The sequence below is a fragment of the Chlamydotis macqueenii genome, chromosome 5, assembly GCF_036417535.1.
Source record: "Chlamydotis macqueenii isolate bChlMac1 chromosome 5, bChlMac1.mat, whole genome shotgun sequence".
Lineage (NCBI taxonomy): Eukaryota > Metazoa > Chordata > Aves > Otidiformes > Otididae > Chlamydotis > Chlamydotis macqueenii.
In genome coordinates, this window is record NC_141560.1 from 40,476,013 (window position 1) to 40,493,380 (window position 17,368).

A 17,368-nucleotide genomic window follows, 5' to 3' on the forward strand; every position below is an offset into this window, starting at 1 on the left:
GGAGATGTTTACACTGAGAAACAGCCTTGAGGATTGCTATGGAAAACACAGATGGGTATCAAGGAGTAGGTCAGCTAAAAGGACTCATAACCACTTCCTTCGCGCAAATGCATCAGTCCCCACCACCCCGAACCCCCCAGCCGCTCCCTCATACCATCAAAAAACTCAGCTCTGAAACTATTTTTTAAACCTCGTTTAATAAAAGGTTTTTTAGATATATAGAGGATATTAAGTAAATAAGTTACATAGTACATTACAATCACATCAGCAAGATTTCCTTTAGTGTATTAATATTTTATAAAAAAGCACACAAAAAATAAATTCAGTCCAGTCTATCACAACTGTACAGCAACAGGTAAATATATTTATATATGTACATTTTAAACATGTAACAGTCTTTTAAAAGGTGCCCTAGGCAGCAAACACACAAAAGGAAGTGTCTGCTCACTTGTTAAAAGTAATATACTTTATTATAAAGCATTTATACAGTAATTACAAAGGCTGACTGCTCCTGTACAGTACACCAAAGCTTTGACTACAAATTTAAAAACAAAACATAAAAAGAATGAACACAAAAAACTTTATATCAAATCTGAACTACAAGGGGAAAAATACATGTGGAGAAGCTGCAGGAAACTTTTTTAAAATATACAATTACATTTCTATAAAAATATATGTTGTCTTCTAATCTGGAGAAGTTAGGGGTTTTCTTCAGGCTCAGCTGCCAGTGGAATCCTAATCTCGGGAACAAAATTCCTTAGACAACTGGCAATTCAAAGTTTGTGTCTTCCTAACATTTGACACAGGAGAACGAGGGCGAGTAAAGCAGCTGAACCCAAGTGAGAGATTTACACAGAAACTCACCCTCACAAAAATCAAATGCGATTCGTAGACACCACTTCTCTGTCTCTTTAAAGCTTTATAAACTTTCAGACATCAGAAGATAAACAGAGAGAAAGTCTGTGTGGGAAAATGTGGTTTAGAGTAAGGTTTCTGGCAGAGGTAATCACTGGACTAAAAGTGCCACTGTACGAAAGCAGACAAGACTTCTACGGTTGTAGCCCTCGCTACTCCCATCTCTTTAAAAATAGGATCTGTAGCTATAGGAACTTTCTAGGCCACTGCCTGAAAGAGAATTAAGAAGTGTGTAATTGCTAAGAGTTAGAAAGTTCACTCTTTGTGGTCTAGGAAACACTTTTTTTTGAATGTTGATTTTAATCTAAGCTTGTTGCAATAATAAAAGTGATGATAAGCCTCAGCTTGATAAATCAGAGGGTATTTTTAGCTAATTTGAACCTCACATTACTCTCTAGTATGGGATTAATAGAGGAGTTACCTTTAAGCTTTAGAATGTCTATCTTTGCCCTGCTTTTAAACAGCTGTATTCCTACCTGGTCCTAGCTAGCAAACGGCAAGGTCCTGCACAGCTGATTGACATTCTGTAGGCCTTCACAGAGCTGAGTTTTCTCAGACACTGTTACCTGAATCAGTAAATAGAAAAACATCAAATAAATTAAAATGCAGAGTTGTTGTTCTTGCAGCTAGACTGCAAAACACCTGTAGCTGTATCAGATATGCATCACAAGTGCATGCATATATTTAGTAATTATATACACACAGAGCCTTACAAAACTGAGATGCTATCCCATGCAGATCACAAACCCGAAAAACTGAATCTATCTGTAACGGCGAGACAACGCAGGCAGAAGTACACGATCAGGGCAAAATGTGATCTGTCGCTGCATCTCCGCAACACCCAAAGCTGGCATCAAGACTCTGACAGGTAATGGTTTTGAAATACAGCCACCCAGCTGCTGGGTGTATGACCACCTGAAGCCTGATCTCGCGCTGTAAGAGGGAAATCTATTAGTACACATTTACAGAATTGCAGTCTGTAAATCTCATATTTGTTCCCAAATAAAAGACAGCTAAAGCAAAGAGATGCTTTGTTCAAACTCAATGACTGAGCATATTCTGCCTTTTTTCTAAATTAACAGCAAACCCTTATACTAAATGGGGCTCAGTAAACAGGCCTTTAAACGATGGAAAATAATGAGCATAGGGTTTTATGGACAAATCAACAGAACACAGACAGGAATCTTTTTTTTAAGAAAACATCATAAATGGAACAACACAGCCTTAAATTAACACTGTGCTGCAGTAAAAAGCCACTCAAATTACTTTTCCCCGCCAAGAAGAGTAACAAAATTCATTCCAGATTAGACAAATTCAGCTCAAACGCTCTGTCCACAGCAATTGGGGGTTGGTTAGTTTGGTTTTTTAAAACAATTCTCTGCCAACTTTTGCTAGTAGTCAGGATTTAATTCAGACGTAGGATCAATTCCAAACTGCTACAGTAAGCTAGTGGGCAGCAGGTTTGGTTTTGCTTGTTTGTTTTTAAACAAGACACTCAGAGGAGCATTTCTACTTATTACCATGACAGAAGAGAGGTCTTCTGGTGGCTGCTAGCAATATGTAAACATGCTCAGAAACACTTCCATTTGATGCCACTTACTTGGAACATTTACCTGATTTTGACCAGCCATGCTAACCCACAGCTGTTAGAGGTTATCCTCAGAAAAAGCCCTTTTCCGATTTTTTTCCAGTGACAGCCTTCCCTGTACCTTCCTGTTCTCTTCTACTGCAGCTAGGTGGGAAAGAAACAACCAGTACTGAATTCGGTGTGTAATGCACACACCATTTTTGTGCAATTAAAGAAAATGTCCGATTTGTTCTTATCAGCACCTCGATGGCTTATCCTTGATGAGAGGAAAAATTACTCATATCAATTTCCTAAAACAAGGAGAATCAGTGAAAGACCTGATCTTTGGAAGACTATGATAATGCTTGCATTCAAGCATCATCATATCTGAAAGAAGATTAAATTGGTACTTAAAACAATCCCATTATTTGCTCCCTCAATCTTTGTACTTCATCTGATCAGTTGTTTGTCACCGTAATTTGCTATGTCGGACCTAAGACTGCTTAAGCTTGAGAACTCCAGAGAGCCAAGACTAAATGTTTGCTTGTTATCACCCAGGCACAATTCCAGACACTAAAAATTAGTACTAGAGTCAATGCAGGTGATACACAGAGCAGAAGAGTAAAAGGCAGAAAAATGCGCTGATTTTCTTCCCATGAAGAACACCCCAATGCAGCACAAACCTCTCTGCAGATTTGCCTTACTGGAGACAAGCTCTAGACTTCTAGTTTAGCATCCTGTCTTCCAGCTGGAACTATACTTGCTACTCCATACTATTGGGGTTCACTTTTTCCTAAGCATCTGCTTCTGCCTGCTCTCAGAAACAAGACCTGGAGCTAGACAGAGCTTTGGTTTATTTCCAATATGAACAGTCTCTGTTTTTTCCTAAGGTACTACATACCACTTGATTTTGCACTGTTTTAGCAAGGACAGCAAAAGCATTTTCCCAAGACAGTCTGATTAACCTTATTTTAGTTCTCAAGTTTAATCAGATGTCCTCTCCCATCTAAAAAAAAAAAAAACTAAACAAAAAACCAACCCCAAACCCACTTCATTTTTGCCATGTTTCTCAATGTGTGCCAGTCCCACCTCCACCCCCATTTCTTTGTTATGTGTTTCTAGGCCTTCTTAGTCTCTGTTAAGTAACTGTACACCATTCTACTGCTGCAACACTGGTACTCCAGGCAAATACATTCATTACAACAGTATAACAATATCTACATTACTTTAAATCCTCTTTAGATACACTCACAAGCCCTGCTTATTTCTGAACTGTTGCCCTGTGGTTCTCAAGATCTGGAAACCACTGGCAACTTCCCAGAAACATACTTCAGAATGTTACGTTTAATTGCATCCTTGCTTTTTACTGGAATTAATCCCAGTACTACAAGTGGACCATGAAGTCCAGCTGCTTTACTTACTGTCTGTCCTGGCACAGGGTGCTAAAGCTTCTGTTATCTCTAAGAGCTGTAGGGTAATGGCAGACAAGCATTTTCTCCAATTTACAAAAGGGATAAGGTAACAATCAATATTGAAACTCTTAATCGGAAGACTGGTTTGCTTAAGCGTCTTTTTAAAGATTAGTAGCTTTTAGTTCTTTGCAGTTTTTGAATGATTTTAACCGTTCATGACATGCCATCTGCTTCCACAGCCTAGCTAGTCAACAAGACCCATGCATGTAGGGACACGGAACAGTTGTCCAAATGCTGAAAGGAAACCTAATTTTGTTAGGAATGAAAAATACAACCTTGGCAGAAAATGGAACACTTAACGGCAAAAGTGTCAACGCTGTAAAAAGTGCAGTCCTTAATGATACTCCTACTTACTTTGTAAGAGCGGTAACTGTTTCTGCTCTTAAGAAAAAGGATTTTATCCAAAGGCATATATACGTCAAAGCATAATTGCAATATACAATACAAAGCCTCCTAGACTTGGAGTGTGAAGCAATCATGGTTGCATAAAATCATGGGGCAGGAAAAGATTGCCAGATGGCACGCTGGAGTCACTTGCCGTAGTTAACCTGGAATTTTTCTAGCAGCTTGAAGGGCCAAGATGTTTAAAAATCAGCCCGTCAGGAACACTCTGCAGTTCACATACAGCAAGCCCCCTACGATCCCTGCTTCGGCATGCTCCGCTGGAGCAGCGCACACGCAATCTCACACAGTGCCGGCACCCAGGAAGTTGGGGGACCGGCACTGCTTCTAAACAGCTGGGGGCAGGGAGCTGGGTAGCCCAGGTACGAGGCCAGGACTGAGCAGCCGTGAAGCACAAGGAAGTGATCCCATTCTTTGTATCTTGATGAAATAACGATAAATGTGGGCTATAAAGATGTACAGAACAATCCTGTGCAAATCTAACATCTATGTCACCTGGATCACTTTACTACTTCTTAACTCTCTTTCACCAGCAGGCTTTTGGTGGCTAGACTTTTTGGGCTATTAGCATGTGTCAGTTCTGAAGGAAGAGTCAGCCCTCCAGCAGAGAGCAAAGCTCACAGCAGGTCAACCCAGCATGCAGGGCTGTCCAGCCACCAGCATGAAAATAAGTCACAAGCTCCTCCTGCACTACACACTGTCTGACAGGAACTGTTTGGGAAACCGGACCCCCACTATACAAGCTCTTGATGATGCCAATTTCAAGGAATAAATGAGGGCTGCCGTAAGAAAGAAATGGATGTGTTGAGAGGTAAAAGCCATTCACAGAGGGATCACTGCTGGAGATGAGAGTCCATTCCTCCCATCTTCGAGTTTCACACAATCCAGCGCACAAGAAGGTCTTGGTTCATTTTCACTAAACAAACTTGCTCCCATTTATGCAAAGTCAAAACCAGTAGCTTTCATTTCAAATTGCACTTGTGAAGCCCAGACCTCGTTCCATTAAGTTAATCAAAGGCAGACTATTTTGTTTTCCAAGATGAGACAACCCACAAGGCCTGTGGCTACTCTAATCCCACAGGATATTTTTTACATCCATTGCTGCATTCTTAATAGCATAAAAGAAACCACCTCAGACTTCCTTTTGAAAAATAAAACCTCCTCTCAAAAGGAAGAAGAGTGTCTCTTGCTCATCCCACTTTTCAGTTTTGTGAAGCAGAGGCCAAAAGCGCACACCATCTTTCCACAAAACTTGTTGGCTGCCTGAAAAAATGCTCAGAAAGGCAGGAAAGTGTAACAGGAAGGAGAACTTGCTGAGAAAGGAAACATCTAGAAATCACCAGTGTCAAAGTAACTGGATATGTTTAGCTCAGAGCAGAGCATCATCTTCTTGCTCCGGCCTGGAAACCTTTATATCCAAGAGTCCTGTTATCATGATTCCTGACAAGCACTAAAAGGAAGGTCTGACTGACTTGAGAGAGAACTTACTTCCGCTGCAGGTGACATTGTTCTATTATGTACCTCGGGTATCATTATAAATAGAATATAAATTTTATTTGCTTAAAAAAAAAAAAAAAATCCAAGTTGAAACAAATCTTTTCATCCACCATTCCGGCTTGGTCAGTACTGGCAAGGTCAAGTGGAACACGGGGCACGAGGAAACGGCAGCACTGAAACTGAGACCTGATGGTTCAGGTAAGAAAAGTGCAAGCAAAAAAAGTGAGACCACCAAGAGGGAGGTTGGGTCCAGCCTTGCTACTCCCTCCGCTTCTGGTCTGTTGCTATATTTCTCCATCTTCATCCGAGCTCGCGCTGCTGCTTCCACTGCTGCTGCTCCCACTCTCGCTGCTCTCTTCCTGCGGGGCCTGGCTGTGGGCTGCTGCTGCCGCTGCTGCCGCCGCCTCTCTCTCTTGCTGCTTCAGTGCAGCTGCCTTCTTTTCCTGCTCCGCATGACTTTTCATGTGAGCACTGCGGCTCTTCACCTTGTAGAACACCCTGAGAAAGCACACATGTACGTTAGCATTGGTGTCTCCTACAGCTCTCCTTTATTAATTCTCCAGAAGAGCTTCAAGTTTGTGACCTTTGGCAGAGAAATTTACATTGGCATTGCAATAGAGCATCTATAGCAAACACCACTTCTGACGTGGTGCATGCCAGCACTAGGTAGCACTGCTAGCAGGAGATCCTGAACACCCTCAATCCTTTAACTTAATTTCTTAGTACAGTCATTTCCTCTTATCTCTCATTCAGCTCTTAAATTTTCTATATTCAGAGTGGCAGCACTTCAGCTATGTCCTCCTAACTTTGCACTTCTATAACCTATTTCTCCATCTTTTGCCATGAACTCTTTGGATTTGGCACCAAATGCCACAAGACAGGTTTAGACACCACTAAGAATCCTTGCCTGCTTCTCCTTTGCCTGTGGCCAGGACCAAATCCTAACTGCCCAACTTCTCACAGCACTGCTCTTTCCAATGCCACGTGCTCCCTGAAGGCACAGACACAGGGCACCTTGGCAGGGCCAGCGAAGTTGCTTGATGCGTTTTTTTAAACAAAGGGATAACCACTGGTACTACAAGACTCTCTACTGTTGCAACAATAGGCAATTTTATGTAGGGAACAGAATCTTCTTGACATTTATTAATCTGTTGGCAACAAACCTACAAAAATTACTAGAATCATGTGAGGAAAGGTATTTCACAGACACAAAAGATGGGTGCAAGTTTAACCAGATGAACTGTGTACCCACTGGCCTACTATCTGACAATGGTATTGTCTTGTATTTCTATACCACTGCTCATAAGTAAGTCTATACCATGTTCCTAATATGTGATCTACCAAATATAGAGAAACTACTCGTTACAAAAACATAGGCATTACAGAGGGGCAATAGAGCAGCTGTTTGAAAGTGCAGCTTAACACCAAAGACTGCACACAGTTGAAATGCAGGTGGTGTCTCATTCCATTTGAGGAAAAACAGTCAGCAGTGGGTAATTATCCAAGTAGTAGTATCTTAATATCAATATATGTAAAAAACCCATAATCTGCCAATACTAGGGGGGTAATAAGTCACTAAAATTACTGCCAGGGTCTCTGACCTAAACAGACAGAAGGAAAGATCATCCGAGAACAAGCTTCCACAATAGTTGCCCTGCCACAGTTCTGTGACTATTGCTGGAACCACAGTTGCTCTTACCTGCCACATTTTTTACATGGAAATGTGTTTTCTGTGTTCTGAGTTTTACTGGTAGCATCTAGTTTTATCTTCTGTTTCCTCCTCCTCCTCTGCACTGGAGTAGTAATAGGCTTTCGAGGCTTCACTGTTGTCTCCCTTGGCTTCCTTCCAATTCTGCCTGTGGCAGTTGCGTCTTGACTCCTCATATTGGTATCACTGGCCTTTGGAGAGAGGGGAACAGTTAAGGTAAACTGGAACTTAAACCCACCATCAGAAGGAAAACAATGGCTGAGAGATCCTGTGCTTCATTTATTCCAGATCAAGGTTTTATTTAATGAGAAAGTCTTTAGGGTATTTTCAGGACATTTCTCATCATGGTCCTATGTGTGCACCAACCGCAATGACTTATACGGGGGTTTTTTCCCCTTTCTCATCCCAGTTCTCCCACTACAGCACACAGTCTGGGTGCTATTAATACTCTAAGCTACCTCACCCCAGTCCCTTGCTCTGGGAGAAGTCAGTGGTGGAATCTTTTTACATTTGGAACTGTCCACCTGGTATTTTCTGAATTAGTTGCAGAGCGAAGGTGGCATAGAAAACACAATATGCACAATGCAGCACTTACTATTACACCATCCTGTAGTGTCTGTTCATCTTTGAGAGGAACGGTGCCGCTCTTTCTGTTATCCAGCCCTTCTTCTGCCTCCTCCTCTTCCTCCTCTTCCTCCTCCTCCATATGTTCTTCACTGTAAAAGTCCCTTCTGGGAGGAAGAACACGTGCAAACCTATGGGAACTCTTCACCAGAAGACAAAGGAACTGTTAATTTTGGTGCCTGTAAGTAAATGTAATTATGTGACATAGGACACAAGTTTGTGAGTCTAGACTCCTCCACACTGGCCAGATTGTTTCTACTTTTGATTTTACCAGCAAATGAGACAGCAGACAAAAATCAGACTTTACATCACAACCTAAAAGAGGTGAGAGAAGTTTAGGAAGTTACCTTGATGTCAACTTCAGCTTCATCTTTCATAGACTTCTCATTAGCAGCATCAATGTCCCCAAAGATTAAGGTCCCATTGCGACCAATTTTCACCTGTTTCTTGTATGTGTAGTAGAATTCCACACATTGAGCCACTGTTTTGGTTTTTATCTGGTGTTTAAAAAACATAGAAGTCCAATGGATTATATGATTTTAAGAAGCTTATAATTAATAAAGGTGCAATAAATACATTTTGTATTTTTCTTTCCCCAATAGTATCCATTCCATCACAACTGCTGTTAAAGCCTTCTTTCCTGTCTCATATTCACCCGTCCCACAGCCCATTCCCTATTGCCACTGTTATTCACTGAGAACTGCAGGACCAACTTTCCAGAGAAAAGCTGGTCAATGTAAAGGTGACAGAATCTGTCACTTTGTAAGCTTAATGCACCTCAGCCTCCAAAACATTCCAACTGAGCTGCCAGGCTTGAGAGCAGCCTTTCAGTTTTATGGGCTAGCTTTATCTTCCAGCAGCACCAGACCAGAATACCGATCCAAAAATGGAAAAGAAGGTTTGCAGCCCTTTCCCATTTTGGCCACATGCATTTCATACACATATGGTGGTAGAAAATAATCAGTACAGACCTGTGACCATCTACATATTCTCTATCAGTGATTTTTCTGGAAATTTTGGAATAAATTATTAGCTTCTAGGCTTTTGCAACTTAAACGACTTTTGGGAATTTATTCAGGAAATATGCATGCAGTTCCTGGTTTTGCACTCTCCTTCAGTGATTCCCCCCCACTGAAGTGTCATAGCTCATAAAAATAGATGGGAATGATCATTTTTACTATCCTTGTCACGGATTACTGAAAAGGAAGATCCTAAAGGATGCATCATCCACATATCCTTCTTTGGTCCCTTTCACCAGTAGCAAGTATGTGTTTCTATTCAGTTTTATGAGCAAGCCATTTAAGCTGTACTGGAACATTACCAGCACTCCATAAATATGCCCTGTAGAAGTGATATCTGCAGTGTGGACTCATGAAAGTAATGCAGTAAGTGCAAGGGTTAAGTAAACAACAACACCAAAAGAAACACTATTGTTCTAGCTATCTAGTAAATATGTCATGCTGCTCTGGATGATAACATTTCTCTGAAATCTTCTCGGTTCAGGACTTAATGCTTAATACTGAGGTTTCAGAAAAAAACATGACTGAACTCCCTGTATTAAATGCTCAACAAATGTGTAAGACTGTCATTGCTGTCATTTAAAAAAAAAAAAAAAGTAACTTACAAGCTTTTGGACCAAGAAAAAGTCTTTCTTGTAGATTGCAATGCCTTTGTTGAAAAGTTTTTTTTCAGCAACTTTCCACTTGTCTGATCCTGTCAGGGAAAAAAAAAAAAAAAGGTGTAACCAAAGCCTCTGCAGTATCAAATGTTTACAATTCTACATACTACTTCTTCATTTTCACTTTAAATAAGACACACATGCAAGGGTGCAGTATCACATCACACCTGATCCAGCATAACTACAGACTGCTGTTACTCTTCCCCTGCTGCTCCACTTCAGCCCTCTGCACATCATTTCCTTTGTGTTAGATCTAGTACTCATCACCACAGGTTAACTCACTTCAGCTTGCAAAACTAGTCAATTAGAAGAACTAAGATGTTTTCTAACAACACAGCAAGGTGAACAGACACACTTTGTGGAGGCTCAGTCATTAGATTTTACTCAAGGGAAATGGTGGGGCAGGAGAATCGTTTCTTCTCGTTCAGCAGCAATCCACTGTAGTTGAAGATTCATTACATCTCAAATATTCCTACCATCCTAGCACTCTTGCCTCTAATAATAAACACGTTCTGGAATCTCCTCCCACCTTACAGATATGCCCCAAGTAATATTTCCCAGCCATTACAGTAAGAGTGCATGATAATGAAGAAATGTAATTTCTATACTTTGTGGTGCCAACTATTAGATGTGTCTCTACCACCTTACGTCATGTCTTTCAGGTGGCCAGGGTCACCCTGCCTCACTGAACTTGATGTCATACAACTGACTATTTTTTAATTAGGTACAGGACTACAAAGGCAGTTTACAGAATTTAAATTTTGCAGAAATACTGACAGGCATCAAGAGCTGTCTGAGTTTTCTTCAGCAACCTTGAAAACTCTTCCCATAAAACTCCCTCTTAACTCCACCCTGGAAACTCATGCCAGAGAGGCTGTGGTTCTGAGGTTACCACAGCCTTTCTTTTACCTACTAGCTATCTTTCTGTGCTCTCTGTGGCTTAATGTAATCACATTCCCTTTTCCCTATGAAGGAAACCAGAGCACACACGTATGCAAATACACACATGCACGTGTCCTGAGAGATGCGGTGTTTCTTACATTATAAGTATAAAAATTTGTACAGCAAAATTCCTGGTAAGCCACCATCTGATTCACCAGAGAGGAGTGGTCTTTTAATCTTACTGTAATGTTACAGATTTCCCCAAAAGAGCAGAAAAGGACAGAAGAATTCCTTTAAGATAGACAGGCAGCACAGAGTTATTCTGGTTAGCAAACCTGTGTAGTGATAATCTGCCAGAGGGTGGGGAGGCAATCGTACTGGCGTCTTCAACAGCAGTGTAGTCAAAGCTCCCTATGATAAATACAAATAAAATAATCATTTTAATGTTTGGGGTATTTGAAACAAAGATCAGGCAATTGTTAATCCTCTCCTTTCTAGCAAGCTAACTGAAAAGAACCATAGCATACTGTAACATTTGGGTCAGAGAATGTGACTCACAACTTTAAAGTCACGTTTTTTGACTGTCCACTGAGTCCTGGGTACCACTGGCGACTGGCAAGCTCTCAGCTCTCTCTCTTCATGTCTTTGCAACACAACCGCCACATATTGGGAAAGAGTTAATTCCATAGATAGAGAGCATGCAGCAGTTTCCTCTAATTTACTGAAGGCCCAAGTTACATACTCATACCCAAAAACCCTGCCCTAAATGGTGTGTCTTAAACATCCAAGTCATTGTGATCTTATCTCACTTTAAGCAATATTTCAAAATAAAAGAGAGCAGTCATGTGACTGAAAGATTCCACCCAGAAAACCAACCCCTCTCAAGCTGCTTTTTACTTTGCATATAAACTGCAAGTGCTTTCAAAGCTAGCAGGAAGGAGAGAATGCAGTCATGGGTCCACAAGCAGTTGTAACCACCTTAATAACCACGAGTTCCTGCTGCCAGGGGCAGCCCCTGCTCCTCTCTAACACCAGCAACAGCATTCAAAATGGTGGGCTAGTTCTGGGAACTTACCTAGCAGAAACCTAGCATACACACCAAAAAAAGATTACTTTTTATTTGTTCTCTTTTCCAGTGCAGGTCAATACAGAGTCTCACAAACATCAGTGCTGGCGCACTACAAGGGACAAGAAACAATCAACCTGGCAGAAGTGTGGGATTTATGCCAGGTTAAACTAATCATAGAAGTAGAAAAGGATGATGACCCTGTCCCATATGCTATGCTATGCTCTTTGATATTACCTCTCAGGGGCGTCAAAGGGCATTTATGAAAGTGTATCATGTCTTACAATACCGGAACAAAACTAGCAGCACAGCTGCTTGATAGGTATGCACAGAGAAGTTAAATAGATTTTCCAAAACAGAGAGGAGCAAGACACCACACTTTTAAAAGTTTCTGCTTCAGCCCCAGCCTCTTATTTTTCCTTCCAACACGGTCATCTTCCCAGGAAGACAATATTTAAGATTCGTTTAGCAGTCTCAGCTCACTTGCCCTGATAGACTGTCGGTCTGTTCGTTAAAAAGCCAAACATGTTGAAGTTGGAAATAGGCAAAATAGTAAGCGAACATGGCACTGTACATCATGCAGAACCCACTTTAGGGACAGCAACATCTCCAAGGGACACTAAACAGTGAGAGCCAGATGCACAGGCAGGAGTTTGCAAGGCTCTCCTCTCATTAAGTGATAGGTTACCTGGCCTTCGTTAACATCTTAGACAACATTGAGGTGAAAAGCTGCGACTCACCATAATGCTTCCCTTTGCTTCATGTAAGAAATGCAGCGCCAGCTCCTGGTTGGTTCCACCCCCAGGAAAAATGCTTGAACAGGCAGCAGCTAGCAGGTTTTCCACTATTTCCACAGAGGTATCAAACAAATTCAGATAAGAAGATTAAAATGGAGTTTCCTACAGGATTCACGTCATTAATTAGCTCTTTTGAAGCAGAGCTAGACATAACAGAAAGTAAAGCTCTCAGAGAACTTGAAAGTCCTTGCAAATTTATCTGTCAAATTTGGACACAAGCACTCATTAGACTGCAAGGTCACACAACATTACTCTGTATGCAGGACTATTCACACAATGTCTTGCAAATCTTCTCTTCTCCCTCATATAAAGCCTTCCCATTGCACTTCACCTCAGAGATCTCCCAAATTCCCCCTTTATTACATTGCAAATTTCCATTTCACAATATCCTTTTCACTCTTTCATCAGAAAGATTTCTTCCAAGCCTGCCCACTTCCTCTTCCCTTCAGGATTTATACATCCCACAGCCCATGTACAGCAACAGCAGACAGCTCCCCAAGTCTGCTACTAGCACCACAACTCCTGCTTCCTCATCTTGACTTCTGTCTACAACTTAATTTCTCTAAAATAGTATTGGGTCTAGAACATCCCATGAAATACATAAGTTGAGTGTACGTGGCGCTCAAATGTTAATGAAGAGAAGGAAGCTTCACCAAGCAAAAGGCTGCTCTTTGTGTGACCAATAACAAATGGTCCCATTTTATTTCAATTTAAAAAAAAAACCAAAACAGTCCTACCAACCGCCTCCCTGCCACACACAGCTTGTTTACCAAGTTTTGCTCCTAAGACTGTTTTACAGGCCACTCAAACACGTCACTTGACTGTCAGCTCTGAGAGATTTTTAATTATGCCTAGAGCCATATATGTGGTTACCTCTACTACAACTGTGTCCCATTTACCAGTCTTCCACATTCTTACCATTCTCTTGGGTGGATTTGCTGGTTTCCAGGTCGCCCCATGGCTGCCACACCAGTTCTGCTTTATGTTCATCAACTGCTGCCAGAGATCTGTCCTGGAGTGATGGGATTTCTGCTTGAAAGCGAGTTCCCACGTTTATTCGCCTGTGGAAAAAGTAACAAGTAATGGTCAGACCCCCTTTACAATATCCAGAAAGTCTTCATCTCTGCTAGAAGCACTAATTACGAAGAAAGTGAAATGCAGCCGGCTCTTGCATATAACATGAACAGCTTTCAGGTGTTGCATGCTAGACTAATAAGTATGACTCAAAAGGTGAGAGGTTTTATGTCAATTACCAGTCTCCACTGTCTTATCAACAATGGTTGGAATTGTATTTAAATTAGGATCTCCTAGTAACTGCTCAAAGAACAGTTATTAGCTTTCAACGATTATAACTTTTAAAGAGGCTGTCACATGGACTTCTCTTGTGGCAAGCTTGCTCCTCATGCATACAATAGGTGAGCCTTTTTTAGTATTAACGTTTTGCCAGCCGTAACTACAGAATCATAGCATCATTTAGTCTCCAGAAGTCCTTTTCAACCTATCTGGTCCTGCCCTCCATTCAAAGCAGGATCAGTTTCATAGTTTGGTCCTTTGTGATCTTGACACAAGCTAGTATCTTCTAGAAACTATTTCTAACAACCAAAACCAAAAATATAAAATAATGAAAGCCGTATTGCTCATTCTGTATCAAAACCAAATTCCATTCTTTTAGTAACAATCCCATACTTTTAGATTCTGAATTAGTGGACAGATTTTTTTACAACATGCAATCCACAGAGCACTAAACTTGCTTTAAGGCAAGTGACCATCCACAGAGATTCTACTCTGTACTAGCAAACAGGATTTTGTGCATGCAGATAAGTAAGAAGCACCACTGAAAGACTGCTCTATTAGACACGGAGACCTGGAGGTCTACACCCATAGCACAGCAAGCAGTGAGAGCACAGATGTCCTTTCTCGTTGCTTTACATCTCTTACTCAATGGCAAAATACGCTGAGAGGCAGTAGCAGCTACACAAACTCAGTGTAAAATATGGTGGCTAAGTCCAAGGACAACTTTATGAGTAATATAGCAACTATGTATGCAATTCAGAGGTCCAGAAGAGAGAGCAAAAGAAATGTCCAAAATAAGCTAGCAAGAATGGAAAACCAAGATATCAGAAAACCAAGATGTCATCGTTTAACCCCAGTCAGCAATCAAGTACCATGTAGCTGCTCACCCACCATCCCCATCCCCAGTGGGATAGGGGAGAGAATAGGGAAAAAAAGAAAATTCATGGCTTGAGATAAAGACAGTTTACTAGGATAGCAAAGGAAGATGATAATAATAATAAAATACAGGGATAATAAAATACATAAAACAAATCCAGAGGGATGACTGATGGAAACTGACACTTTGCTGTCAATTGGCAACAGATAAAGAGGCTGTTACTGCATTGGGAAATGTGGGAGATTTTATGTACCAAGACAGAGACTCCTCTGGCCTCACCTATGAGAGGGAGAGAGGAAATTGAAAAGCCTGAGGGAAAGAATGTGGGCTTGAAGGGCTATCAGAAGTTACTTCTTATCTTGAAAGTAAGCTTAGAATATGGCATCCCTAGGCTAGAAAAGCCTAAGAATTAGACCTTGTACCTGTAATGTCTAAATAAAACCACATTTCCATTGCAAAAGTTGATCTGAGCAACTTCATCTAATTTGGCCTGCTCTGAGCAGAGGCTGGGATCAGATGACCTCCAGAGGTCCATTCAAGCTACGTTATTCCATGATTCCTTTACTGATGAAGACTAGACTTCAGTCCAGCAAAAGCTCTTGCCTATAAGCACCGACAGTGCTCCCAGGACGCCCCAGTGTACAGCTGAGTGCAGTAACATCTAGAATTGAGGCAGTGAATTGGGAAGGCAATTCACAGCTGATGCACTTGACGCTGGCCAGCTGAGGGGTAACTATAATACTTTGAAGCAACTAAACTGCAAAACCAGTAGGACACAAAGATCTGTGATACCAGCTGCCTACTATACTACTTCACAAATTAAGCATCATTATCACATTTCCTAATCCAAGTCTCTGCAATGAAATGACCTTTTGAGAAGCATTAGCAGAAGGTCTGGCAAAGCACTAGCAATTAAGAACAAAATACTAGGTAATTACAAGTTATAAACAACTTCTGACAGAGTCAAGACTACAATCAAATTAAACATTTTTTCCTTAAAAAAAGGTGCTTTCTGCCATACTTTCTTTATAGACGATATGTCTACATGACCGCAACAGTGCTGCACAAAATAGTTTCAGAGCAGCACATTGACTACTTTGACAACACAGAATGACACTAGTTTGTTAATTTATCTCGGTTAAAAGTGAAACCTAGCTACCTGTGTAAGCATCTGTTCAGTAAGACTTACAATGATAGCAAGACAACTTTTTGCACATAACTTCCTTTTGGCAATAGGAAATGAACTTGCATTATTAATTTACTATGGTTTGAAATTCCCAGCAACAAATTTGAAAATTTTCACACAGAACTAAAATTGCAGCTAATTTTATGTCATTAACTTCAGCAATTTAAACCAACAGACATAACAGCCAAAGACAATTGCATGATGGAAAGGTCAAAGATAAAGACCTGGTGAGAAAAAATATCTATTCAAGAAGAGGTTCCCCTGGATTGCTGTGCAAACAAATACTAAAAAGATTAAGTCATTTTCAAAACGGATTTTAAAAATACTAAGTATGCTTATTTCCACAAATGGGCTCATCTTGTAGGGATTTACAAAGGTGACAAGAATAACCTGGGTTCATCCACAATTGCTCAGGACAGCCTGCTGCCAGAAGTACAGAAAATTCAGCTTCCAACAGGAAGGCAGAATGGAAAAAGGAAGAGGAAAAAAATAAACTGACAGCAAATGCTCCAGTTAATTTTTAAAATATAAGCCATTTTGGAAGAACAAGAAGCCCAGTATTTATCTGGGAACTGGTGGAGTTAAATATCAAATGTTACAGGATATGCTGCAGAGTTAGAGCAGAGATTCCTGACTGCACAGAGTAAGCAGTGCAGAGCCACGTGGGTGTTTTTAATGCCACATGGGTGTTTCCATGCCATGCATCTCTATGTTTAGATTTTGCAAGAGTTCATTAACATAGATATAATAATGAATTGGAACTACCTTGCTGTAGTTCTACAGCACTGAACTCGAGCTGATAACACTTCCGGATGTTTGCAAGGGCTGTGAGAGACATTCCCTACTCTGCTTTTTTAGCTGTTCTGCTCAGGCTTAACAGGACTGCCACCAAGCCTAAGCTCCTAATTCCAGCTTCAGTATCTCCTAATTGTGTTTCCTAGTGCTGCTGGGTCCACATACACCTGAGCTTCCCCAGCACACAGCCAGCTAAAAAGACTAACGAGGCTTATTAGCTCAGGCCACACACACTATATGCAACTGGCTGCAGTGCTTTCAGACTGCACTTAGCCCAGGAGGGAGCAAAGGGATCTTTCACAGTTGCACTGCAGCTAATACACATTGCATGGATAACCTGCAATCTGACCAGTCTGTGTGAGAGCTAACTACATTTTTCCATGCTACATTTTGGCCTTCCTCTACAGGAGTATTATTTCCCCACTCCAAAACAGGATACAACAAAACAGGACAGATTCACCTTTAGCTAATCAATGGTATTTCAGCCCAGAGACAGATGAACAGTTACAGAAAGGAATTAACATCACTGGAATTACAAGATGCATTTGCCCAAACAAACATCATTTATCATATGGAGGAATTTTTAATAAAGAAAATTTATATTTTGAG

General features: G+C 40.9%; 1 protein-coding gene across 2 annotated transcripts in view; it reads right to left on the reverse strand.

Moving 5' to 3' along the window:
* Window positions 1-178: 178 nt before the first annotated feature.
* Window positions 179-17,368, reverse strand: part of MIDEAS (mitotic deacetylase associated SANT domain protein) — a 55,941-nt gene continuing 38,751 nt past the window's right edge. For both annotated transcript variants that reach the window (XM_086748743.1, XM_086748744.1), the window contains exons 7-14: window positions 13,527-13,669; window positions 12,552-12,655; window positions 11,081-11,156; window positions 9,810-9,898; window positions 8,533-8,682; window positions 8,157-8,327; window positions 7,553-7,752; window positions 179-6,351 (exon numbers count right to left, since the gene is read on the reverse strand). In XM_086748743.1, coding sequence (XP_086604869.1) covers window positions 6,138-6,351; window positions 7,553-7,752; window positions 8,157-8,327; window positions 8,533-8,682; window positions 9,810-9,898; window positions 11,081-11,156; window positions 12,552-12,655; window positions 13,527-13,669 — 1,147 coding nt within the window. In that variant the 3' untranslated portion in view covers window positions 179-6,137. The remainder of the gene's footprint in view (window positions 6,352-7,552; window positions 7,753-8,156; window positions 8,328-8,532; window positions 8,683-9,809; window positions 9,899-11,080; window positions 11,157-12,551; window positions 12,656-13,526; window positions 13,670-17,368) is intronic.